The 25,274-nt window shown below is 43.4% G+C and overlaps 1 protein-coding gene across 1 annotated transcript in view; it reads left to right on the top strand.

Annotated features, from left to right (window-relative positions):
• VPS53 (VPS53 subunit of GARP complex) overlaps positions 1-25,274 on the top strand; it is a 147,305-nt gene that overhangs the window by 84,074 nt on the left and 37,957 nt on the right. The window contains exons 13-17 of the mRNA XM_070395089.1: positions 1,529-1,623; positions 12,993-13,235; positions 17,235-17,382; positions 23,078-23,160; positions 24,455-24,533. Coding sequence (XP_070251190.1) covers positions 1,529-1,623; positions 12,993-13,235; positions 17,235-17,382; positions 23,078-23,160; positions 24,455-24,533 — 648 coding nt within the window. The remainder of the gene's footprint in view (positions 1-1,528; positions 1,624-12,992; positions 13,236-17,234; positions 17,383-23,077; positions 23,161-24,454; positions 24,534-25,274) is intronic.

Below are 25,274 nucleotides of genomic sequence, written 5' to 3'. Positions count from 1 at the left end.
AGAGGTCCTGTGTACCCACCTCCCAGCTTCCCCCAATGGTGACAGCTAACACAGTGCATTGTCAAACCGGGGAATTGATCTTACCCACTTGTTTGCTCAGGCATAGATTTCTGTATTTTCCCACGCGTTAGTGTCCTCTGCGCCATCCAGAATGTTGGTGGGTGCCATTCCTTAAGACTGCTCCCCAACTGTCTCTGGGATTTCCTGCCAGGCCTTTGGCACCTATCTCCCATGTCTTCTATTTTATTTCACTTAAAAAAAAAATAATGTCAAACTTAGAGAAAGGTTTTAAGAATATTACAAGGAACTCTTAAAATCTTTCACCTTGATTCACTGGTTGTTAATATTTACTTTGATCACATCCTCCCTACTCCTCTCTTTCTCTCTTCCTTCCTCCCCCCATCTCTCTTTCAGAACAATTTGTTAGTTTGAAGATATCATGCCCTTTACCTCTGTAGATTTCAGTATGTATTTCTTAAGAAGAAGGACTTCCACTTAAATTACCACAGCTCAAAATCAGAAATTTTCTTTTAAAATATATTTTTATTGATTTCAGAGAGGAAAGGGGAGGAGAGAGAGAGAGAGAGAAAGAGAGAGAGAGAGACTGAGACATCAGTGAGAGAGAATCATTGAATGGCTGCCTCCTGCACTGGGGATTGAGTCTGCAACCCGGGCATGTGCCCTGACCAGGAATCGAACTGTGACCTCCTGGTTCATAGGTCCACGTTCAACCACGAGCCACCTGGCCAGTGGAACTCCTTTTCTTTAGGTATAACTAATAGTAAAAATTCCTACATTGAGGGTTGTGAGGGGTAGATGAGATATTACTTCATATCAAAGTGCCTGGTTCATAATAACAATCAGTAAAAAGAGGCTATCAAAATTAGATCGTGTGAAAGCACTTTTATAACTTTTAAAGCACTATAAATATAAGATGCTGTTATTAACTAGGATTTAAATTTTTGAAACATCAGTCAAATGATGAATCACTTCCAAATTGAAAATGCATGTGTTATCAAAGTAGCAGTAAATTTTCACCATACCAAGCAAGTAAATGTTGCTAACAAAGCCAGCTTATTGTTTACAAGTTGGCATGAATTATAATGCAGGAAATAGACCCAGTTTAGTTACTTTTTTGTTGTTGTTAATCCTCACTGGAGGATATTCTTCCATTGATATTCTTAGAGAGAGGGAAGGGAGGGGGAGAGACAGAGAGAAACATCGATGTAAGATAGACACATAGATTGGTTGCCTCCTGCATGCACCCCGACAGGGGTCAGGGATCGAGCCTACAACCCAGGTACATGCCCTTGACCGGACTAGAACCTGGAATCCTTCAGTCCGCAGGCCAACGCTCTATCCACTGAGCCAAACCAGCTAGGGCCAGTTTAGTTACATTGAGTGCTTCTTATCTATAAGTTAGGAGTGAACATGGAAGGGATATTTACTTTGAAACTGCTTGAAATTTTTCAATGACAGCTCAAGTATAGGGTTTCTTTTTTCTTCTTGTCTTTTTTTTTCTTTACAGCCAAAGAAGCCTAAAGCCCCAGACAATCCATTTCATGGCATTGTTTCCAAGTGTTTTGAGCCTCATCTCTACGTGTATATTGAGTCCCAGGACAAGTGAGTGATGAACATTTTGCTATTTTCTATTGCGTTTCCCCCTCCTCTGGTTGTGGTTGGGCTTCCCAAGGACACAGCTCTTTCCTGAGGCAGAAGGAAGGACTTGGCATGCCTGTGACCCTCCCTGGAAACCTGTTAAGGATATTTTTATATCTCTTGAATGTTATCATTTATTGTGTCTATAAATCTCAGAAGCCTGATTTTGACTCTAATAAGGTCCCAAATGGATCCCAACATCTCCTTCCCCCTGGGCACCAAGCCCTTACATAGCTGTACGTGTCAACCCATGGGCTTTACAATGTCAGGCGCTGGCAAACAGAGAAAGACAGCCTAATCTCTAATGTATAAGTTTTCAAGTATAATTTGTTTAACTTTTCATTTTGAAATCATTTAGACTTAAAAAAAACGTTACAAAAAATTCTCAGAGACCCTTCCCCCAGAGAATGTTAACATTTTTCATAACCATAGTTATCAAAATCAGGAGGGGTAACATTGTCCCACGAATGCCCTTTTTCTGGTTCAAGATCCAGTTATGCATTTAGTTGTCAGGATCTTAAGTTTCCTTCAATCTTGAATGGTTCCTCAGTCTTTTTGTCACCTTCATGACCTTGACACTTTTAGAGAGTATTGAGGAGTTGTTTTGTACAATTCCCTTAATTTTGGTTTGTCTGATGTTGCCTCTCAGTTAAATCCCGATTATGCAAGAATTTGGGCAAGAATGCCACAGAGGTCATGTCGTGTCCTCAGTGCATCATATCAGAGACGTGTCATGTGGATTCGTCCCATTGCTGGTGATGCTGACTTTGACCACTTGCTTTAAGCGGTGTCTGCCAGCATTCTCTGCTGTGAAGCTACTGTTTTTAATTAATGAGTATCTTGGGACTATGTAAATATCCTGTTTCTCATCGCACTTTGCCCACTCATTTTGACATCCTTTGATGATTCCTGCCCAACGTGATTATTACTGTAGTGTTGCCAGATGTTAGCGTTTGTTTCCATCACTTCTTCTATATTTACTAATTGGAGTGCTACTGTAAGGGAGAGTCCCCCTTCTCCCCCTTTTGTTTGTCCGTATGGACTGATAGGTTCTTACCTTCTTTTATGGATTATCATTTATTTAATATATATATGTATCTTATAAACTTAGGGCTCCAGAAAATTTATAGAGCAGCCCAGTGTAGCCAAGTTTCCTTACAGCCAGAAGAGGGTACGTGATCCCGTGTCCACCGCTCATGCAAAGCTGGAAGACCCTCTCTCGTCCCTGAACCTCTGCCCACAGCCAGAATATGCAGACCCTTCCACACTGGAAGGAGGACTTGGAAGAGGGTGGGTTTCTGGAACAGCTGAGCTGTGGAGACAGGCTCCAAGCAGAGGCCTGGTAGCCTGCAGAGCACACATAAGAGGACCAGACCGTGGCTCACACGGAGGGAACAACAGCAGCTGTGAAAAAGTTCTGAGGGGAGTTCTCTGGGAAAGCATTTAGGCACCAAAACCCAGTCTTTTTTTTTTTTTTTTTTTTTCCTTTTCCCCTTTTTAATGATTCTGTCATAGGTTAGTGAATTCTTGTTTCCAAATGTGTTTTAGGGATAAATCATAAGATTAAGAGAATATAAGTGGAATCACTACATGGAACATTATTATTATTCACCTACCCAATTTTTTTTCTAAGTGTCAATCGTTACCAATTTATTTTATGCAAAACAGTAGCGATGTAGAATATAGGAGTTATCTTATGCTGCCATGCACGCGAGTTGTGAACATTCCAAGCCACCATGTACAGTTTGGAGGGGAAGGCTAAACAAGAGCATTAACCATGCTGCTGAACACAGGAATTTTTTATTGAAAAAGGTTAAGAATTAGATAGCAATGTCTTCATAATATTTCTCTCATCACTGAAGACTGAAGAAAATAAAAGCCACTGAAGATTTAAGAGAGCAGCCCAGTGTAGCCAAGTTTCCTTACAGTCAGAAGAGGATGCGTGATCCCATGTCCACTGCTCATGCAAAGCTGAAAGACTCCCTCTCGTCCCTGAACCTCTGCCCACAGCCAGAATATGCAGACCCTTCCACACTGGAAGGAGGACTTGGAAAAGGGAAGGAAAAAGAGAAACTAGGAAACTGCTACAACACTGCCATCCAGTCAGACCATATACTGCAATAATTGCATACTTGATGGCTGCATCATTTTTACTGAACCGTGTGAAACTACACTTAGAAACACATCAAAGCAAAATATCATGGCTATCATCAATCAAAATCGAAAAGAAAGAAGGCAAACAAAGAAATAACTCCAGGATGAACACACTATAAATAGATGAGCATTTATGGAGAATGAATCACTATCTACATTCTTGGACTGTCTCATTCTGCCCCAATAAAAGTGTCACCTACTTGATTTTTATAGCTAACTTCTATTCTTTTCCTCCCCAGTGACTAAATGCTTCAGATTAAAATCCCAGAAAATGAACTTTGTAAAAGAGTTTCTACATTAACAAAAACCTCCTCGCTGCTCCTACTCACCCCACCCAAAAAAGGTGCCTGGACAGTTTTTGCCTTGTAATGCCACAGTGTTCTTCCTGCTTTCCACCCACTGGGTTTATGCCTGTAGGCACACAGAGGGTAATAGTTACTATTGCCTCTTAGTCCTTTATTTTTATTTATTTACTTATTTTAAACTTCTTGTATTTTGTTATTTTCTTTCATCCCTGACTTTTTTTTTTTTTTTTTTTTTTTTTGATGGGAAAACGTTGATGAAAAACCAGCGCAGGCCCCTAGTCCAGTCTATCCCAAGTGGATTCTGACACCAGGTCAGAATCTGAAGTGAGTCTGGGGCATCCACCTTCTGTGCACAGTTGACAGTTTTCACACTTAGAGATTTGCCTTCCTATTTTGTCACTGGAGGGACCTGTGGTCCTTTCTCTTCTGGTTTGAGGAGTTTTTACTTCATTATATTCCTCCTACAAAGACTGGAAATTAGTACAAATAATCTGGATTTCCCTTTGTAAGAAACATTTAAAATCTGTAAAGAATTTTTGTGAGTTTATTTGAGCAAAACTGTCAACAATAGCAGGGAAGCAAAACCTCAAAATGTATTGAGATAATGCTCCCTCCTCTTTTCTGCGTTCAGAAAGTTTTTCTCAGGAAGTTAGTAAGATCCAGAGAGGGCCAGAGAAAGAATCAGCTTTTTGCTAACTAGATCAACAGGTTTTAAAGCAACCCACCTGGTGGCTGTTACTGGGCAAAGCCCCTTCTTATCAACTCAAATTTTTATTTTTAAAGAGGCTTAAAAGCTATTGGGTCCAGGGTTTAAAGTGCATACGAGATAACCATACACTTTCTTCCCCAAACCTACCAGATCTGAAGAGTCATTTTTCCGAATTATTCTAATTCTGGTATCTACTCTTTTCACATGGCCTTGATTCATATAAAGAATACTCATTGTTCATGGTACTTTGGGCAAAGGGCCAGACCTCCCTTCCGTAGGGACTCTCCATTTCTCTATGAAAAATGAAGTGCTGGCCACTCATCCTGCCACTTGGCCTCACTAGGATGTTTCCACAGCACGAGGGAAGTGGCGGAAGCTACTCGGAGGAGAACTGCGTAGGTTGTACTGTTGTAGCTCCAGAAAAAGCAGCAAAAGCTTGAAGTAGAAAATAGAATTCACGAAGTCCGTTTCCTCATCTGTGAAAGGAGAGAATCAGACCAAATAATGCTTAAAGCAGTGGTTATTAACCGTTTTTGAGTCATAGATCCCTTTGAGAACCCGATGAAAGCCAGAGACACTCTTGCCAAAACAAATCTTCATGAACCTACGCACAGTTTTTGAATACAATTTCAAGGGATTCTATAAAGCCCTTCTTCCCTTAAGTCAAAGAATCCTAAGGCTGGGGGAGAAGCTCAGGTGGGGACTGATTTTGTACAAATTACTACTCTTGTAGCTCTGACTCAGAAATCTTCAAGGGAGGAAAATCTTAGACCATTCACAAGCTCTGAGATGACAGAGACCCAACACAGTGTAGCAGAAAGAACGTGGATCTGGATGCCAGACAGACCTGGATTTGAGTCAGAACTCTGCACTCACTCACCGGGGACCTCAAGCATGGTACTTAACCTGTCTGAGTTTGTTCTGCCCTATCTGCAGTGAAGTTAGCAATGCCCTCCTCCTAGGACTAGTGGTGAGGGTGAAATGAGGTGACATGTGGGTACTTGCTTGGCACAAGTACATGGTGCTCAGGAACTGTGCCTGCCCTGCCCTCCCTGTGATCTTGTTCTGGACTCTTAGGCAATGGTTGGGTGGCCTGATCAGTGTTGCCAGCTTTCTTCTGGGCCTGGCCTGGGTTTCATCCCCTCATCTCCCCAGCCTCCCACCTGCCCAGGGAAAATTCTGGCAGCACCTGCCCCAGCCAAAAGCCAAGCAGCAGCGGTACTGCAGAGCCAGTACCTGGGAGGAGGCAGGAAGTGGAGATGTCCCCAAAGCCACCTCTTTAACAGGTCAGGCTAAGCTGTCATTCTGTGCTTTAAACAGCTTTCTCAATTTTTGTCTACGTTCAAGGAGGAAGTTAGTATGTCTTCTACTCTTGGGAATGTAGTGCTTTTCTGCTGCTAACTCTTGAGGAAGAGATTTCTCTGCATAGGCACTTTGTTCATTCAGTTACACTCATTCAGAGAAGCTATTAGTGAACCATTTCTGCCTGTTCTCCTGAGTCCCCTCTAATAACTTCTGTTGAAATGGAGCTCTTGCTTCTTCTGGCTTCCTCATGCCTAAGTTTCTCTGTCAGTTACTTTCAGTCATGTTTGTTATAACCCAAAATTTATTCCAGGGTTATGGGTTGCATGTACTTGTCTCTTTGGTCTCCTTTAGTCCAGAAAAATAACTCATCCTTTCTGTATCTTTCACAACCTTGAAATTTTTGAAGCGTACAGGCCAATACTTTGTGGGATGTCCTTCAGTCTGGTGTTTTTCTCATGATGGATGATTTATGCAGAAATGGGGCTGTGTTCTCAGTAATCCATGTCAGGAGGCACCAGTGTCAGTTTGTCCTTCGATTTGTATTCATTTTTATAACTCAGTTTAGATGGTGTTTGCCACTTTTCTCTATTTATAAATAAGTAATTAGTGCCAGGAGAAATTTTGAAACCATATGTATAGCCTTTTTCTCATATTTCACTGACTTATTTTATCACTCGTTGATACTTGCCTGGACCATTTATTACTAACGTTATCAAATGATAATTTTTCTAATTGTCATTTCTTCTACATTTGTTAGTTGGCATTATAGATATATATTTTATATTTTTATTTATTTCAGAGAGGAAGGAAAAGGGAGAGAGATATAGAAACATCAGCGATGAGAGGGAATCATTGATTGACTGCCTCGTGCATGCCCCACACTGGGGGTTGAGCCTGCAACCCAGGCCTGTGCCCCGACTTGGAATCAAACTCCTGGTTCATAGGTCGATGCTCAACCACCAAGCCGCACTAGCCGGGTGACACTATATTTTAAGCAAAAGCTTTATCTTCTCTCCCATCTACTTATATTGTATGGACTCATAAATTTCTATTTTATTCAATGGGTTTTAGTCATTACTATCTTTTTCTTTTTAAATTTATGTTGGAATAAATTTAGACTTACAAAAAAATTTCAGAAATAATACAGATTTCATATTCCCTTCTCTCACGTTCCTCTAATGTTAACATCCTACATAACCATAGAACAGTCATCAAAGCCAGCAAGTTAACATTGGTACAGTGTTATACTAAAAACCGGCCTAACTTGGATTTCACCAATTTTTTCACTAATGTTCTTTTTTCCTTCCAGGATCCATCATTATTTATTTTAATGCTCAAATAGGCCCTGATTTAGCCATTGGAACCCCCTTCAAACTTATTTTTCACCTTATTTGCATCTTTTTTTTTTTTAGCATTTTTCTGGTACAACAAAATATACTAGGCTCATCTTGTCCTTTCCTACCTCAGCCCTAGAGTCATCATTTTTTAGGACCCCTTCTTCCTTTGGTCGGAATGATATTTGGAAACTAAGTTCTTGGCATCAGATATGGTCATTATGTTTGGGTGTCATGCTTGTAGGTCCATGTAGCTAAGAACTATATGTATGTGTATAGTTCTCTATATCTATTTTTTTAATCCTCACCCAAGAATATGTTTATTGATTTTAGAGAGAGGAAGGGAGAGAGAGAAACATCAATTGTTTGCCTCTTATATGCACCCCGACCAGGGACCGAACCCACAACTCAGGTATGTGCCCTGACTGGAATTCAAACCCACAACCTTTTGGTGTTCAGGACGACGCTCCAAACAATTAAGCCACACCGGCCAGGGCCACTGTATCTATTTTTATACCCACTTCTATGTTATAACCTGTGTGTTTATGCTGATACCTCCAATTCTAACCTAACCACAGGGATTTTTTTAGCTTCCTCCTTTACATGTCTGAACTGCCTTCTATGGCAGTAAGAAGCCTGGCTCCCAGTGTCCTCCCCATATGTAGTTCTAAGCTCCATTTACCTATATGCAACCCATCTCCCAGTTGGGCTCAAGCTAAACCTTGGCTCACCAACCCCACAAGCCATACCAGAACCAAATCCTTGGTCCCAACTAAAAGGAAGGAGAAGGGGGTGGGGATACAGACTAGTTTGAGTGCCCTTGAATTAACAAGTTCTGTAACTTCCTGGGGACCTTTTGGGGGTTTGTCCATGCTTACCTCCTTACCAGCTTTTCCAGACTGTCATCTTCCTCTCCCAGTGCCGTCACTCCTTTACTTCCCAGGAGAACATCGTTTCCATATGCCGCGCACAGGCCCAGCAGAAGAATCTGCCTTGGTCATCCATAGATAAGCTTGGTCTGCGATGTGGTTTTTCTTCTCGTTGTGTTTTACTATTTCCCTCTAGTGATACTGCTCTGCAGAAGTCTCTATTCCTAGGTCATGTTGTATGGACTCATCCATACAGTGGAACTCCCAACGGTATTACACAGTTCTTAGGCTCAAGCTACAGTGAAGAGGGGAAAAGACACCATCTACATCCATGACCTGTTTCTTCAAGCTGAAGAGAAAGTGAATAACAGCAATAATCAAAATACCATATATCTGTCTAGTGCTTTACAGTTTTGAAATCAAAGCATAGTATAGTGAGTGGATAGAGCTTAACTTTGGAGTTAGACCCAAGTTCATATTCCAGTTCTGATAAATTCTATAGGGAAAATTGTATTATTTTCCTCAGCCTCAGTTTCTTCATTTATAAAATGGGGATAATGAGGCCTTCTACTCAGGTCTTAGAGGATTAAATGAGATTATATTTATAAAGCACCCAGCACGTGCTTTATAGGCTTAGAGCTGCAGTGGGAAAAAGAGATCAAAGAAGGATTATGGTGCAGACTTTTCTCCTTTGTATCATCTTCCTCAGCCAAACCCTCTCCTCCTTCCCACCCTGTCTTCCTCCCACCATATTCTGTGCTCCTTTCTGATTCCGTGCTTCAATTCTCTCACCTGAATCTGCTGTGACATTTTCTCTCTAGTGTCCTCTGGTATTTCCATTGTCTAAAGCAATTGCTCGTTTTGTGTAGACTGCAAAATTAGCATTTTGTTGCTGTCTGGGAATCTAACTATCATACGCATGAGGGTCCTGTCTCCCCAAGTAGATCAAAGCTTCTGATGGGCAGACACTGTGTCTCGGCCTGAGCTGCACCCTGACCAGGGCTTGACCCTTTGTACTCTCTTACTTGGTTATAAGTACTTTAGGGGATAAAAGACGCCTCCTTGTGATTCCAGTCAATAAACCGGTCAATGTGCCACACATCCCTTTCTCCAGGAGTCCTACAAGACGATCTTGCCAAAACTACAGGTAGTGTTCGGTGTTTGGAAAACATTATAACCTTTGCTTTTTTGTTATTGTTGAATTCATTTATATCTTATACTGATAAGCTCTGTGGGCTGTCAGTATAAGATATGGAGCATGTACCTAGGTTGCAGGCTTGAACCCTGGCCCTGGTCAGGGTGTACACAGAAGGCAACCAATCGATGTGTCTCTCTCACGTCGATGTTTCTCTCTCTCTGTCTCTCCCTCTCTTCCACTCTCTAAAAAGCAGTGGAAGAATATCCTCAGGTGAGGAGCAACAAAAAAACAAAACAAAAAGAAGTGTCAGGGTGTGACAGGACAGATGTTGAAGTGAAGATAGAGGATTGTTGTGAAGATAGGGAATTTGTTGTTGTTAATCCTCAGGTGCACCCGGAGCTCTGCACTGTGGGCTGTCAGTATAAGTACTCAGCCAGTATTTGACTGGATTAGATCCTTCCCACCCTTTCATTCCCATCCCTTAGGAACAAAGTGTGGAGGTTGATCAGCTGAGTTTGTACTGGGCCGACATAATTGGGAGATGAGGTTCGCACATAAGCTTGAGGGGTGGGCCTAGGGGGAGCAGAAGTAACATAAACATGATGCCTACTCTCATGGAGTTTATCATAACATACATGAAACAGAGAAGATGCTACTGCTATCCAGCAAGCAGCTTCTGCCTTTTGTACCAACTTCAGCTTATTAGAAGTGGCTGTCTAGAGTGCTGTCTCAGAACGATTCTGAAATTACACCAAAGACCCGTGAAAAAGATTGCCATGATTGATGAGCACTGCACCGTGAGCCCAGGATGGGAGGCAGTCGACATGCTTCCTGAATATTTCATAGCCTCGCAGTGTATATTTAAGTGTAAAATAATGAAGTGTCACCTTGGCTGATTTGGCCCAGTGGGTAGAGTGTTGGACTGTGGGTTAGATTCCAGTCAAGGGCATGTACCTAGGTTGCAGGCTTGAACCCTGGCCCTGGTCAGGGTGTACACAGAAGGCAACCAATTGATGTGTCTCTCTCACATCGATGTTTCTCTCTCTCTGTCTCTCCCCTCTCTTCCACTCTCTAAAAAGCAGTGGAAGAATATCCTCAGGTGAGGAGCAACAAAAAAACAAAACAAAAAGAAGTGTCAGTGTGTGACAGGACAGATGTTGAAGTGAAGATAGAGGATTGTTGTGAAGATAGGGAATTTGTTCTTGTTAATCCTCAGGTGCACCCGGAGCTGAATGGAGAAGTGTCAGGAGAATATTTTGGTGGAGGGAAGCATCTAGGCAAAGGCCCAGAGTCAGGGATAGAGATGGAGCAGGGGGTGGTGGAGGTGAGTCTGGCTGGAGCAGGGGGTGGCGGGGGGGTCACTCTGGAGGAGAGGTGGGAGATTACATGGAAAGGTTAGGCAAGAAGAGGCTATGAGGAATGGGGGTGGGAGGCCGGAGTTCCTTCCCTGCTGCTGACCATCATCACAAAGCCCGAGCCTTGGCACGAAGTTCTTTGAGGGCAGAATGGCGGCATCTGGATATAATAAACTTTCAATAACAAAGGCTCTGGAGTAAAATGTCAATTTTCTCCTGTTCCTGCTAATTGATGCTGTGTGTGGTTCTTGTCTTTTTCTTCCTGACTGTTATATAAATACATTTTTAAAGCACAGCTGGATTCCTGTAGCCTTAGACAGCCACCTACAAAGATGCAGAATGTCAAGAGGGGTGGGAACCCCCTCCTCCCATTCTTCACACTGCACAACTGTGCAGGGAACAGCCAGTGCAGGCCTGCTGGGTTCTAACTAGTGATGACTCACTACAACTGAAGCAAAGTCAGTGATGTTTGAATGGGAAATGGGAGAAAAAATGCAGCTGCCGTCACCACCGCAACCTGGGGCAAGCCTGGAGCTGCTCAGACCCTCTTCTCCCAAGAAGTTACATCTGTAGTTCCAAGAAAAACTGTATTAAAGGAGAAAGAAAGCATTAGAATATTTCTTTTTTGTTTTTGTGTGGGTTTTTGTTGTTGTTAATCCTCACCTGAGGATATTTTTTTCCATTGATTTTTTTTTTTTTTAGAGCGAGTTGGAGGGAGGGAGGGAGAGAGGGAGGAAGGGAGGGAGGGAAGGGGAAACAGAGAGAGAGAGAGAGAGAGAGAAACATCAATGTGAGACAGACATTATCGATTGGTTGCCTCCCACACTCGCCCCAACCAGGCCAGGGATTGAACCTGCATCCCAGGTATGTGCTCTTGATGGGAATCAGACCCACGACATTCTAACCACTGAGCAACACTGGCCAAGGCTAGAATATTTCTTTACAGTTTGTCTTTGTTTAGGCATCTATTTTGTGGGCACAGGTAGGATAATGATACCTCAATACTTGCTGACATCATAACCTTTTTGTGTTTTAGGAGGTCGCAGGGTAGAGTGGTTAAAGGTCTGAGGCTTGGAGCCAGGCTGCTTGGTTTTGAATTATGGCTCCCCCACTCTCTTGCTGTATGACAAGGTCCTTAATTTTCCTGCACTTTGCTTTTTGAAAATAAGGATAGTGATAGTTTCCTACTTCATAAGGTTATTGTGAGCATTCAGTGAAGTTCATTGAAATGACACATAAAATACGGACATAGTGCAAGTGTTCAGAAAGTGATTACTATCATTATTTAGGGTTTTCATTTGTGGAAAAGGGAGATGGTCTTATATGATAGTAGGACCAGTGCATGCACTTAAATGGTGGATGTTGGGCTCAACTCTGCCACTAAATGTGACAGACTTTCTGGCCTTACTTTTTTCATTTTTCAGAGCATTCACTAATACCTGATCTCCCTCACAGGGGGTGGGGGTCATATGTGATCATGAAATGCTTTGGAAAGTATGAAGCAGTTGGCAAGTGCCACATTATAAAAAAGGTTTTTTTATTCATTTCAGAGAAGAAAGGAGAGGGAGAGAGAGAGAGAAACATCAGTGATTGATTGGCTGCCTCCTGCATGCCCCCTATTGGTGATTGAGCCCACAACCCGGGCTTGTGCTCTGACCAGGAGTCGAACCAGTGACCACTTGGTTCCAAGGTGGATGCTCAACCCCTGAGCCACACCTGGCCGGGCCTCAAGTGCCACATTTTATTGCTGCTGTTACTATAGGAGTCATGGGGGTGGTGATGATACTGATAGAAATGGGTCTAATTTTATTTTATTTTATTTTATTTTATTTTATTTTTTTAAATATATTTTATTGATTTTTTACAGAGAAGAAGGGAGAGAGATAGAGAGTCAGAAACATCGATGAGAGAGAAACATCGATCAGCCGCCTCCTGCACATCTCCTACTGGGGATGTGCCCGCAACCCAGGTACATGCCCTTGACCGGAATCGAACCTGGGACCTTCCAGTCCACAGGCCGACGCTCTATCCACTGAGCCAAACCGGTTTTGGCTAATTTTAAATGTAAAAAGCATTAGGAATAATTTACTCATGGCTGCCAAGCACATTTATTTACTTTCTCTTTCTTGAAATAGAATAACATTTCAAGTTCTCTTCTTCCTAGAAACCTCGGGGAGCTGATAGATCGGTTTGTGGCGGATTTCAAAGCCCAGGGGCCACCTAAGCCCAACACTGATGAAGCGGGTGCCGTGCTCCCCAGCTGTGCTGACCTCTTTGTGTACTACAAGAAGTGCATGGTGCAGTGCTCTCAGCTCAGCACCGGGGAGCCAATGATCGCTCTGAGCACCATTTTCCAGAAGTACCTCCGAGAATATGCCTGGAAAATCCTCTCTGGCAACCTGCCCAAGTGAGTCCTGTTCTCCCTGGTCCGAGTGGGGAAGTATGCTTCTAAACACACCTAAATATGGGAATCTTTAAGGAAATCCACTATGAAGTTATTTCCTGAACTGCTGAGAGGATCAAGGAAGAAAACACCCTGATTGAGTTCACAAGACCTGAGACTATTTCCTCTCTAAATGGGATTCCACAGCTATCAAGACCGTTAGAGGAAATGCCCTTGCTGGCTGCCAGCATAGGTCAGATCTTACCACCGTGGGCTCGAGGGAGTTGGCCCATTATATGTATATTTAATTTTACGTGGATTCAACGGTGGCTACTTGGCCAAAAAAGTGAGGTGGTGGTGGAAATAACTTATAAACAGCATGGGCAGTTTCACTCAGGCCCCATTCAATGAGAGTATGTCTTGGGATGATAAATAGACAAGAGGCATGAGTCTGCCTTCCCTTAGTCTAATTACATCCCCAAGTCTCCTATGATATGTGTGTCTTGCTATGCTGGATAGAGTCTAATGTTTAAAGACGTAGTGAGATTTGGGGGTAGGGAGTTGCATAGCACAGCTCCTAATTATAGTGACTTCACCATAGTCACTAATGTTGTTACATTGTTATTGCTTGAAATAAATGAATCATTACACTAGGGTTTTAGATGTTCTGGTTATACTATAGCAATTTCAATTGTTATTGAATATGATCTAAGGTAAGGCTTTGAAATTTAGTGATTATGAATCATCCCGGTGGCTCAGTTCAACAATTATGGAATTAGTTTCTGTCGTCGTCACTAAAAGGTGTCCTACATGGGAGTTTTACATTACTTGGAGCAGCGGTTCTCAACCTATGGGTCGCCAACCTGTGGGTCGCGACCCCTTGGGGGTCAAACGATCCTTTCACAGGGGTCGCCTAAGACCATCGGAAAACACGTATATAATTACCTATTGTTTTTGTGATTAATCACTATGCTTTAATTATGTTCAATTTGTAACAATGAAAATACATCCTACATATCAGATATTTACATTACAATTCATAACAGTGGCAAAATTACTGTTATGAAGTAGCAACGAAAATTTTATGGTTGGGGGTCACCACAACATGAGGAACTGTATTAAAGGGTTGCGGCATTAGGAAGGTTGAGAACCACTGATTTGGAGGAAAGAAAACAAAATCCATGTGCTCCACAGGACATTTGAAGTAGCAGATATGTTTTACCAATGAGAATTTCTTTGACTGTGATAGAAACCATTTAAAAGTTTTTAGTAACTTTTGTCCTGATGATCAAAGTAATAGAAGTTCATAGAAGACACAGAAAAGCACAAAGATTGAAAAGAAAAATCACCTATAATCTCACCACCCAGAGAAAACAAGTTTAACTTTTTGGTATATGTTCTTCCATTCTTTATTTATATATATATAATGTGTGTTTGTGTCTCTTCTTTGTTTGTTTACCAGAATTGGGACTGTACTGCTTATTATAGCTTTATATCCTGCTGCTTTCTTTCTTTTTTAAAAAAATATATTTTTATTGATTTCAGAGAGGAAAGGAGAGGGAGAGAGAGATAGACATATCAATGATAAGAGGTAATCATTGATAGGCTGCCTCCTGCATGCCCCCGACTGGGATCGAGCCTGCAACCCGGGCATGTGCCCTGATCTGGAATCGAACCCAGGACCCTTCAGTTCACAGGCTGATGTTCTACCCACTAAGCCAAACCAGTGAGGGCTGTACCTTGCTGCTTTCACTTAACATCATCCTGGGAGCATTTTTTCATGTGTGTTAGCCAGTGTCCCAGCAGGAAGCCAATGATGTGCTCAGCTGGGATGTTATTAGGATTGAGGCTGCTGAGTAGTCACAAAAACCAGGGCAAGGTAGAAGGAACCAACAGAGGACTCCGAGGCATTCATATAGTAGTGGGTGATTATTACTACTTTGAAACTCACTGAGAGGTAGGGCTGAGGACAAAGGTCTGCCCCACAGAAACTATTCATAGAGGGCCAGTCACTGCCAGGACCACACTGAAGCAGAGGGAGTTGGAGGACTATTATTGCTCAGACTTCTCTCTCCTCTACCTCTCCCGACTTCCTGCTGCATCTCCCATTGGCTGAACGCAACAGGAGGAAGCCTGAGGGCCAAGGAACCTGGATGATGATAAGTCTGTGGAAGTCAGTCTCCTGAGCCATAGAGAAGAGAAAGAGCAGAAAATTGATCTGGGAGGCCAGGAGAGAATAGTGGGCACTCCTGACAGTAAATATTCATCAAAACATGTTTAATGGTGCCATGGCAGTTAAACATATGGAAAAACCTCAGTTAACTTCTGGGATTATGATTGATCATTCTCTTAACTGGTCATTTGGGTTGGGCTTACTATTTTGGTATTTTAAATAACACTCAGAAAAGCATCCTTGACCGAAACCGGTTTGGCTCAATGGATAGAGCGTAGGCCTGCGGACTGAAAGGTCCCAGGTTCGATTCCGGTCAAGGGCATGTACCTGGGTTGCGGGCACATCCCCAGTAGGAGATGTGCAGGAGGCAGCTGATCGATGTTTCTCTCTCATCGATGTTTCTAACTCTCTATCTCTCTCCCTTCCTCTCTGTAAAAAATCAATAAAATATATTTAAAAAAGAAAAAAAGAAAAAAAAAGAAAAGCATCCTTGAACAGAAGTGGAACTACTGGCTTAAATCACCTGGACATTTTTATAAGCTCCTGAAATACACCTCCAGAAGGGCTGTCCAGTGTGATGCTCCTAACCCATAGTGGACAAGAGTGAAACATCAGTGTGAGAGAAACACATTGATTGGTTGCCTCCTACACGAGCCCCGACCAGAGCTGGGGCTGGGGAGGAGCCTGCAATCACGGTACATGCCCTTGACCAGAATCAAACCCGGGACCCTTTGGTTCACAGGTTGATGCTGTATCCACTGAGCCAAACCAGCTAGGGCTAATTTTTAAGATAAATGCCATTGAATTCTATCTACTTAAAAAAAAATTAGACACTCATGGTTGAAAGAACAGGAAGTTTTATAACCGCATTTTGACATTTTGTGAGCATGTGATTAGACCCTAGTAAAGGGGTGGGCAAACTTTTTGACTCGAGGGCCACAATGGGTTCTTAAACTGGACCCGAGGGCCGGAACAAAAGCATGGATGGAGTGTTTGTGTGAACTAATATAAATTCAAAGTAAACATCATTACATAAAAGGGTACGGTCTTTTTTTTTTTTTTAGTTTTATTCATTTCAAACAGGCCAGATCCAGCCCGCGGGCCGTAGTTTGCCCACGGCTGCCCTAGTAGGAAGTGATGAGATGCCTTCTGGTTTCTTGAGAAAATGGGGGTTTGGGCAGGAACCATTTCTTTCTTTTTTTTTTTTAATATATTTAATTGATTTTCTATAGAGAAGAAGGGAGAGGGATAGAGAGTTAGAAACATTGATGAGAAACATCGATCAGCTGCCTCCTGCACCCCCTACTGGGGATGTGCCCGCAACCAAGGTACATGCCCTTGACCGGAATCGAACATGGGACCCTTCAGTCTGCAGGCTGACACTCTATCCACTGAGCCAAACTGGTTAGGGCATAGGAACCATTTCTTAACATGCACTTTTGTACCCCTCCACCACAACATGCAAATTCCTGTGCAGAGTTTGCTTGACTGAGAGAAACAATTGGGGAGCCAGCTCTTGTGCTTCAGATGATCCTGAATGAGCTCAACAGATCAGGAAATGCCAAGCTAAGCAGCCAGTGTTCAGCAGCCTCCTCTGTATCAGAGTCATCACAGTAAATATGACTGATTACTGGCTCACTGTTGGAAACATCTTTTCCTATTTCTGATGGTCTGAGAATTTAAACAGATGATAGTCAAGGTGAGGTCAATAGGAAAGGACTTGTATGTGGGTTTATTTGGGTCATGTCCAGCCTTTCCTTCCCCCCTTTCTTTTCTTAAAATGTGCAGTTTCCAGTTCAGGAAGCAAATGAGAAGTCCCAGCCTGACTACTTCCTGTTCCTTTTCCTCAGAACGACAAGCAGCAGTGGAGGGCTGACCATCAGCAGCCTCCTCAAGGAAAAGGAGGGCTCCGAAGCAGCCAAGTTCACTCTGGAGGAGCTCTGCCTCATCTGCAGCATCCTGAGCACAGCAGAGTACTGTCTGGCCACTACCCAGCAGGTGAGCCACCTGGCCGCCCGCTCCCCACCTCCTTTTCCAGGACTATCTTGGCCCCTTAGCTCAGTTGGTAAGAGTATGGGCCCTAAAAATGAAAGAAAAAAAGTATGTGCCCTAACAAGGTCTCATAAAACCTTGGGCAGACTAGTTGGCCTCCCACAGAGGAAAACTGCTGGCTGTCCAGCCAGAAGACGGCCATCACAGAAGGGCCTTGTTAAAGGATCCCAGGCAAGGAAGTATGACTGAGCTCTTCCCCGGAGTTATGTAAGCTACATAAAGGGCATGCCCTCCTAAAAGTAGGTCAGTAGCCCCATCTCCTGTATGAGACAAGCAGGAACAAACTGAAGGGTACTAGGACCCAGACTCTGGTGGTGATGAGTCACAGCAGTTATTCCATTCTCAGAAGTCTTACTAGGCTAAGCAGAATTCTTTGGGCTTTTATGTGTCTCCTGGAATTTACATAGCAGTCTCAATCTGCCTAAACAAACAACCATTGTTTGGATGTTGACGTTCAGGAACTGTGAGGCAGGAAAGGGTGATGCCTCTACTGGAGTTCCTCATTAAAAGAAGGAAGACCCAGAATAATTTACCATTCAGCCTTAGATGTGGATTAAAAGTGCCTTTTCACATTTGCTCTGGAATTCACCTAAAGCCAAAGAAAGGACGCAATTGGGGAAGGTGTTGCTCTTCCCCTTTTGGGGGTTTATTATTTACACATGTCTAGAACATAGGAAGGCCGTCATGAACTATGGTTCAGACGGGACAGCTTGGAGCCCCTGTGAGCCAGAGTAAGAGTACAGAACAGCCAGATAAGCAGTGTTTCCCCTAAAACTTCATAGTGGGGTTAAGCCAGTCAGAGGCCAGGCAGTAGCATGCTCTGCTTGGGGACGTGGGTAGATTGAGTCACACAGGGGATGATCTGTCAAGGTTTGGCCTTGGAGCCAGAGACAGCATTCCACTTGTTAGAAATGAGGCAAGTCCCCAACTTCAGGGGTCCTGGTAGAACACAAAGCAGACTCGGGAGCCAGGCAGCAGGCAAATGTGTCTACTCCTGCAGGAGGTGTGCAGCACGTGGTCAGGGAGCACGCGCACTGAGCCGGTGGTCTGCTTGGCTTTTTAATCCTGGCGCACCTGACCTGTCCCTCGCTCTTGATTGGAGCTCAGGCGCACAGACTTTCGAGATTGGCTGATTCAAAGGGAGAGGTTGGCCTTTGCCATTTCAAGATGTTGGCCCCCAGGGGAGCTGCAAGCCATGAGGCCAAAATGGCAGCTGCCAAGTCAGTCAGTCCCACATGGTGGCTGTCTAAACTGTTCTTGGACAGAAATGATGACTGGTTTATTCTCACACACTTAACCCCAAGAACTCCCAATATCTGTGAGGACCTCCAAGGAAGGGGTCCCAGAGTTCTTTGAGGAAGAAGCACTAGTGAACTATTTTGTGCAGAATTAGAAAGAATACACACAGATAAATAATGGTATTTTAAAAGTAAAATAACTGTGGTACAAAAACAACCTATAAAAATAATGACCCTTGATCCCATCACCCTCAAATAATCATATTAGCAATTTGGAGGGTTGTGTTCTTTTTTAATTATTTCCTTTTTTAACTTTTTTTTAAAAAATATATTTTATTGATTTTTTACAGAGAGGAAGGGAGAGAGATAGTTAGAAACATCAATGAGAGAGAAACATCGACCAGCTGCCTCCTGCACATCTCCTACTGGGGATGTGCCCGCAACCCAGGTACATGCCCTTGACCAGAATCGAACCTGGGACCTTTCAGTCCGCAGGCCGACACTCTATCCACTGAGCTAAACCGGTTTCGGCAACTTTTTTAAAATGTATTGATTTGAGAGAGAGGGGAAGGTGCCAGGGGAGGGGGAGAGAGGAACATCAATTTATTGTTCCATTTACTTATGCAGTCATTGGTTGCTTCTTACATGTTCCCTGACCGGATTGTGCCCACAGCGTAGCTATCGGGACGGAGGCCTGGCCGCTGAGCTGGCAGCAGGGTAGAGGTTCCAGTGGCTTTTCATGGGGGAGCCAACCTGGATAAGTCCTTCTGGTCAGAGATGGGACAGGGGAACATCGGTGAGAACATGAGCCACAGTGGATTAAACAGCAAATATTATTCCATCCGTTTGATTATAATGATTTTAAAAAAATTTATTTCTCACATTTGAAGATCCTAAGAAACCGTGGGAATGAATTAAAGAGTGGCAAATAAAGGGGAAATTCTTGTCCTGCCTTTCCTAGCTGACTTGTACCTCAGGATAACCAAATAGTGGACAATGGGAAGTACCTCTTTATAGCTGAATTTTAGTTAATCAATGAAGAAGAAAAGATAGAATTAGAATTTTTTTAATGTTTTTATTGATTTCAGAGAGAGGAAAGGAGAGGGAGAGAGATAGAAACATCGATGAGCCCTAGCCAGTTTGGCTCAGTGGATAGAGCGTCGGCCTACGGACTGAAGGGTCCCGGGTTCGATTCCCAGTCAAGGGCACATGCCAGGGTTTCGGGCACGATCCCTGGTTGGGGGGGGCGTGCAGGAGGCAGCTGATCAATGATTGATTCTCTTTCATCATTGATGTTTCTATCTCTCCCTCTCCCTTCTTCTCTGAAATCAATGAAAATATTTTTTTAAAAAAGAAACATTGATGAGAGAAACATGGATCTGCTGCCTCTTGTACAACCCTCACTGGGGATCGAGCCCGAAACCCAGGCATGTGCCCTGACCAGTAATCAAACTGTGACCTTTTGGTTCATGGGACAATACTCACTGGCCGGGCTAGAATATCATTGTTTATACATCCTAGTGGAATAATGTATTTGGGCATTGACCATCAATGGCTACTGATACGACAAAAGGAGAGACAGGCAAACATCATGCATCTGCCCTGCTGGTGTAGTTCAGTGGTGGAGCATTGAACTATGAACCAGGAGGTCACCGTTCTATTCCCGGTCAGGGCACATGCCCGGGTTGCAGGCTCGATCTCCACTAGGAGGCATGCAGGAGGCAACCAATCAATGATTCTCTCATCATTGATGTTTCTATCCCTCTCTCCCTCTCCCTTTCTTTCTCTGAAATCAATTAAAAAGACTATTAAAAAAAAAAAAAAGAATCCGAGCAGTAAAATTTTATAAACAATGCCAAGCCCTTGCCGGTTTGGCTCAGTGGATAGAGCATCGGCCCGCTGACTAAAGGGTCCCGGGTTCAATTCTGGTCAAGGGCACGTATCTTGGTTACAAGCTCGATCCCCATCCCTGGTCAGGGTGCTTGTGGGTGGTAACCAATTGATGTCTCTCTCTCACATCAATGTTTCTCTCTCTGTCTCTTCCCCTCCCTTTCACTCTCTCAAAAAAAAAAAAAAAAGGAAAAATATCCTCCAGTGAGGATTAACAACAACAAAAGCCAATAATGTATCAATATTGGTTCATTAATTGTTACACTTTTACACTTAATATTTGCATGGGGTATTTCATTCATTAGTCCATTTATTCAAGAGATCTTTATGAAGCAGGTGCTGTGGTTGATGTTAATTAACAATGGTGAACAAAGTAGCCAAGTTTCTTTCTGTCATGGAACTTAGACTTGATGGAAGACCCCAGGTAATAAATATGTAACTTCAGTTTTGTGGTAAGTGCTAAGAAGGAAACAGATGTCGCAGTGCTAGTGAGGGAGCTGCCTACAGAAGTAGAGTGGACAGAGGGCCTGTTCTGGGGCAGTTGGCTGGGCAGCGTCCCTGCACCAAAAGGTTGCTGCTTAGATTCCCGGTCAGAGCATATGCCCAGGTTGCAGGCTCGGTGCCCAGCAGGGGGTGTGCAGGAGGCAGCTGATCCACTTCATATCGATGTTTCTCTTTCTCTTTTCCTCTCCCTTCCTTTCTCTAAAAATATTTATTTAAAATAGAGAGAAGGGCCTCTCTGAGGAGTGACATTGAAGCAGAGACCTGAGGGTTGGGAAGGAGACTGCCCAGTGAGAAGCTGGGGGGGGGGGGGGGGCGGTGCTAGGCAGTGTTTCAGAGAGAGGAGGTAGGAAGTTGGAAGGCCCTGGTGGGGGAGCAGACTTTGGTATTTCCAAAACGTTAACTGGTCAGTGTAACTGAAGCCAAGCCAGCAAGGGGGGAAGCTGGAGGTGGCAGGACAGACAGGACCCAAATCGAGGTTAGAAGTTTGGATTCATTTTCAGTGTGGTAGGCAGAGGCTGCTGACCAGTTTAAGCATTGTAAGCCTGCACCATAATTTGTTTTATCAGTCCCTTGTAAATATACGTGTAGATTGTTTCCAGTTTTTCAATAACAAATAACGTTAGAAAGTGAGCTTTATGAGAACGGAATCTTACTGTTTTGTTCATTGAATAACTCCATTACTCTTTTACAGAGCCTGGTACAAAATGAGCTTTCAGTAAATATTGATTGAGTTCATGAATGCTGCAAAGAATACTTGCATATCTTTGTACGTTGTCCTCATTATTTCATTAAAGTACTTTCCTAGAGCTGAAATTGCTGGCTTAAAGGCTGTGTATATTTAATTTTTTGCTTTTTAAATAAATTGCTTTCCAAAAAGATTACACTAATTTATGCACCCCTAAGAGCATTTTTTAAATTTAAGGCAACACATTCATTAGTTTGTGGAATAAATAGGTCTGGGAGTGCTCGGTGAATCCGTTTCTGGGATGGTTGGAGATAGTTACAATTCCGGGTCAATTATATTTTTCTTCGAGGCGCTGGGAGCATGGCCAGGGTTTTCTCCTAGGCTGTAGACTGCTTCTCCTCAGTATCCCCAACACCTTAACCCTGTGGGTGGTGTGTAGGAGTACTCAGTGAAGACTTTCATACTGATTTGGTTGCCACCCACCACCAGAGGTTTCCAATGTTGGGGAGTGAGCCTGCAGTGGATGAGTAGTGAGTATCCTAAAAACCAGGGTCTTTTTTCAAATTAGTGAAATGGCTCTGACCAGTGTGGCTCAATTGGTTGGAGCGTTATCCCATGCACCAAAGGATCGCGGGTTTGATTCTATCAGGGCACATGCCCGGGTTGCGGGTTCAATTTCCAGTTGGGGAGCATCTAGCATCCAAGAGGCAACCAATCAATCAGTTTCTTTCTTTCTTTCTTTCTTTCTTTCTTTCTTTCTTTCTTTCTTTCTTTCTTTCTTTCTTTCTTTCTTTCTTTCTTTCTCGCTTTCTCGCTTTCTCGCTTTCTCGCTTTCTCTCTTTCTCTCTCTCTCTCTCTCTCTCTCTCTCTCTCTCCCTCTCCCTCTCTCCCTCCCTCCCTCCCTTCCTCCCTCCCTCCCTTCTTTTCTCCCCCCCCCTCTCTCTCTCTCTCTTTCCCTACCTTTCTCTCTAAAATCAATAAGAACTTATCCTCACATGAGGATTAAAAAAAATTAGTGAAATAAATTGTCAGAGTGTCATAAGAAACAATTACAACCCAATGCTCAAGGGCACAGGTTCTAGAGGAAGTTGATTTCCTGGTCCCACCACTTCCTGTCTTGGGTAGGTCACTCCTCCATTTCCTCACCTGTAACATGGGGATAGGAATAGAATCTTCCTCCTAGGTTTGTGAGAATGCAATGAGTCAATGCAGGAAAAGGGCCTGGAATTATGCTTGAATCATCAAACTCAGTCCATGTTAAGTATTCATTCTTATTATGGTTCTTATTTGGATAATCATTAAGCATGTTTTTCTTTTCTAACAGCTGGAAGAAAAACTCAAAGAAAAAGTTGATATAAGTCTGACTGAACGAATCAATCTGACTGGAGAAATGGACACATTCAGCACGTATGTACCTCACACACACTTGCTCATGGTCTGCCCTGCACAGAGCGGCATGTCTCAGGCTATGGGCCTTAGGTCACTGCAGAGCCTTCGAGGCTTCCAGGGCCTTCTGATGGATCAGGATCATCCTCCACCAGCCACCAAGAAGAACCATGAGGAGCTGGTGCGGCTGCGTCCCATTCTGTCTCCTCAGATAGAACCGTTTTTAGCTTCTAGGTTTTTATTGTTTCACTATTAGAATAGCAAAAAGAATGCCCCCCTTGGACATCCCTGAAGGAGGGTCAGATCCAAGGCCTCCTATCTGCCTCCTAAATCCACAGAGGGCCAGCCCCACCTCCAGTGTTTTAGAATATAAAGCAGCGCCCAGCCGGTTTGGCTCAGGACAGAGTGTCGGCCTGCGGACTGAAGGATCCCAGGTTCTGTTCTCATAAAGGGCAGCTACCTTGGTTGCAGGTTCCATCCTCGGCCCTGGTTGGACGCATGCGAGGCAACCAATCGATGTGTCTCTCACATTGATGTTTCTCTTTTTCTGTCTCTCCCCCCCACCCCCCTCCACTCTCTCTAAAAAAACCAATGGGAAAATATCCTCGGGTGAGGATTAACAAACAAAAAAAATTGTAATACAATATAAAACAGTGATTTTCAACCTTTTATCTCCTGGCACACATAAACTAATTACTAAATTTTTGCAGCACACCAAACAATATATATATATATGCTGTGGCACACTGATTGGAAATATCTGGTATACACTGTAAGCAGCCAGATTTTAGCTGTGTGTGTGTGTGTGTGTGTGTGTGTGTGTTTGGGTTGGGGGAGGTGGGGTGTCTGTCCAAGAAGTTCAAACTGAAAAGCCTTCTCGAAGTAGTTCTTTCCCTGGTGTTTCTTAGCAGTATTTTTTTCGTGGTCATTACATGAGATTGGGATAGGCTGAGCTTTCTCATCACCACTTTTTGAGGAAAAATTAAAGTTTTCTTAAGTCATTTCCTCTCCTTTGTACTTTTGGAGGTAGGAGTGAAGAGAGATTCTGGGTGCAGCAAATAGAAAAAATTTTGTGGAATTTTGTGTCCTCAGTGAGGACACACCTAAATAAGACCAGGACATGCAGCAAGAATGAAGAAAGAGCCAAGTGTTCCTCGTTGTCACTAATTCCCTTTTGAAATTCAACTCGAGTGTACTGAGTTTCTGATGAAATGATGAATCTCATTTTACACGGGTGCCTAAAACATTTGGGAGGGCTGTGTCACTTAAGTCCTCTTTTGGAAAGTTCTGACCTACGAATTTGTTTGACTTGCAGTGTCATCTCGAACAGCATCCAGTTGTTGGTTCAGGACCTGGATGCTGCCTGTGACCCGGCCCTGACTGCCATGAGCAAGGTAAGGGTTTGGGAAGTTGCTTCCCAGACATCCAAGGGTGACCCCAGATGGTTTCTATCAGCTCTTGCCTGGAGCGTCTTCAGGCTCTTCAGTGCTTAGAGTATCAGTCTGGAGGAGAATGGAGGACCGCAAGGAGGCTCCCAAAGTGCTCATTTTATCTTGTACCTTAAGTCCATCTCTTGTCCTTTTTTAAAAGATATATATATATATATATATATATATATATATATATATATTGATTTCAGAGAGGAAGAGAGAGAGAGAGAGAGAGAAAGGAACTTCAGTGATGATAGAGAATCATTGATTGGCTGCCTCCTTCACGCCCCCTACTGGGGATTGAGCCTGCAACCGGGACATGTGCCCTTGGTGGGAATCAAACCCGGGACCCTTCAGTCCGCAGGCCAATGCTCTATCCACTGAGCCAAACCAGCTAGGGCCCATCTCTTGTCCTTTGAGAACAAGATGGGGAGCAGATGGGTTTGGTAAGTCTAAAGGAGATGTTAACTTTGGTGAGCATCTGACACGTGCTGATGAAAGTTTTAAGTGGTCTCACCAGAATGGGTGCTTTTGTTAGTAACTTCTGGCTCATCTTCATTGTTGCCCACTGAGAGGATTTTCTCATTCTTTCTGAGCTCTGGTGCCCATGCAGGATTGTTTAATCAGGTTGTGGACCCTGGTGTTCTGTTACCTTAGCTGCCCATCAGTTAGTTCTCAGCCCTCCTTTGACACCTACCACATGCT

The sequence above is a fragment of the Myotis yumanensis genome, unplaced genomic scaffold (assembly GCF_028538775.1).
Source record: "Myotis yumanensis isolate MYYU_CA2020_CCGP unplaced genomic scaffold, mMyoYum1.0.hap1 SCAF_16, whole genome shotgun sequence".
NCBI lineage: Eukaryota > Metazoa > Chordata > Mammalia > Chiroptera > Vespertilionidae > Myotis > Myotis yumanensis.
This window is presented reverse-complemented; position numbering and strand designations above follow the sequence as displayed.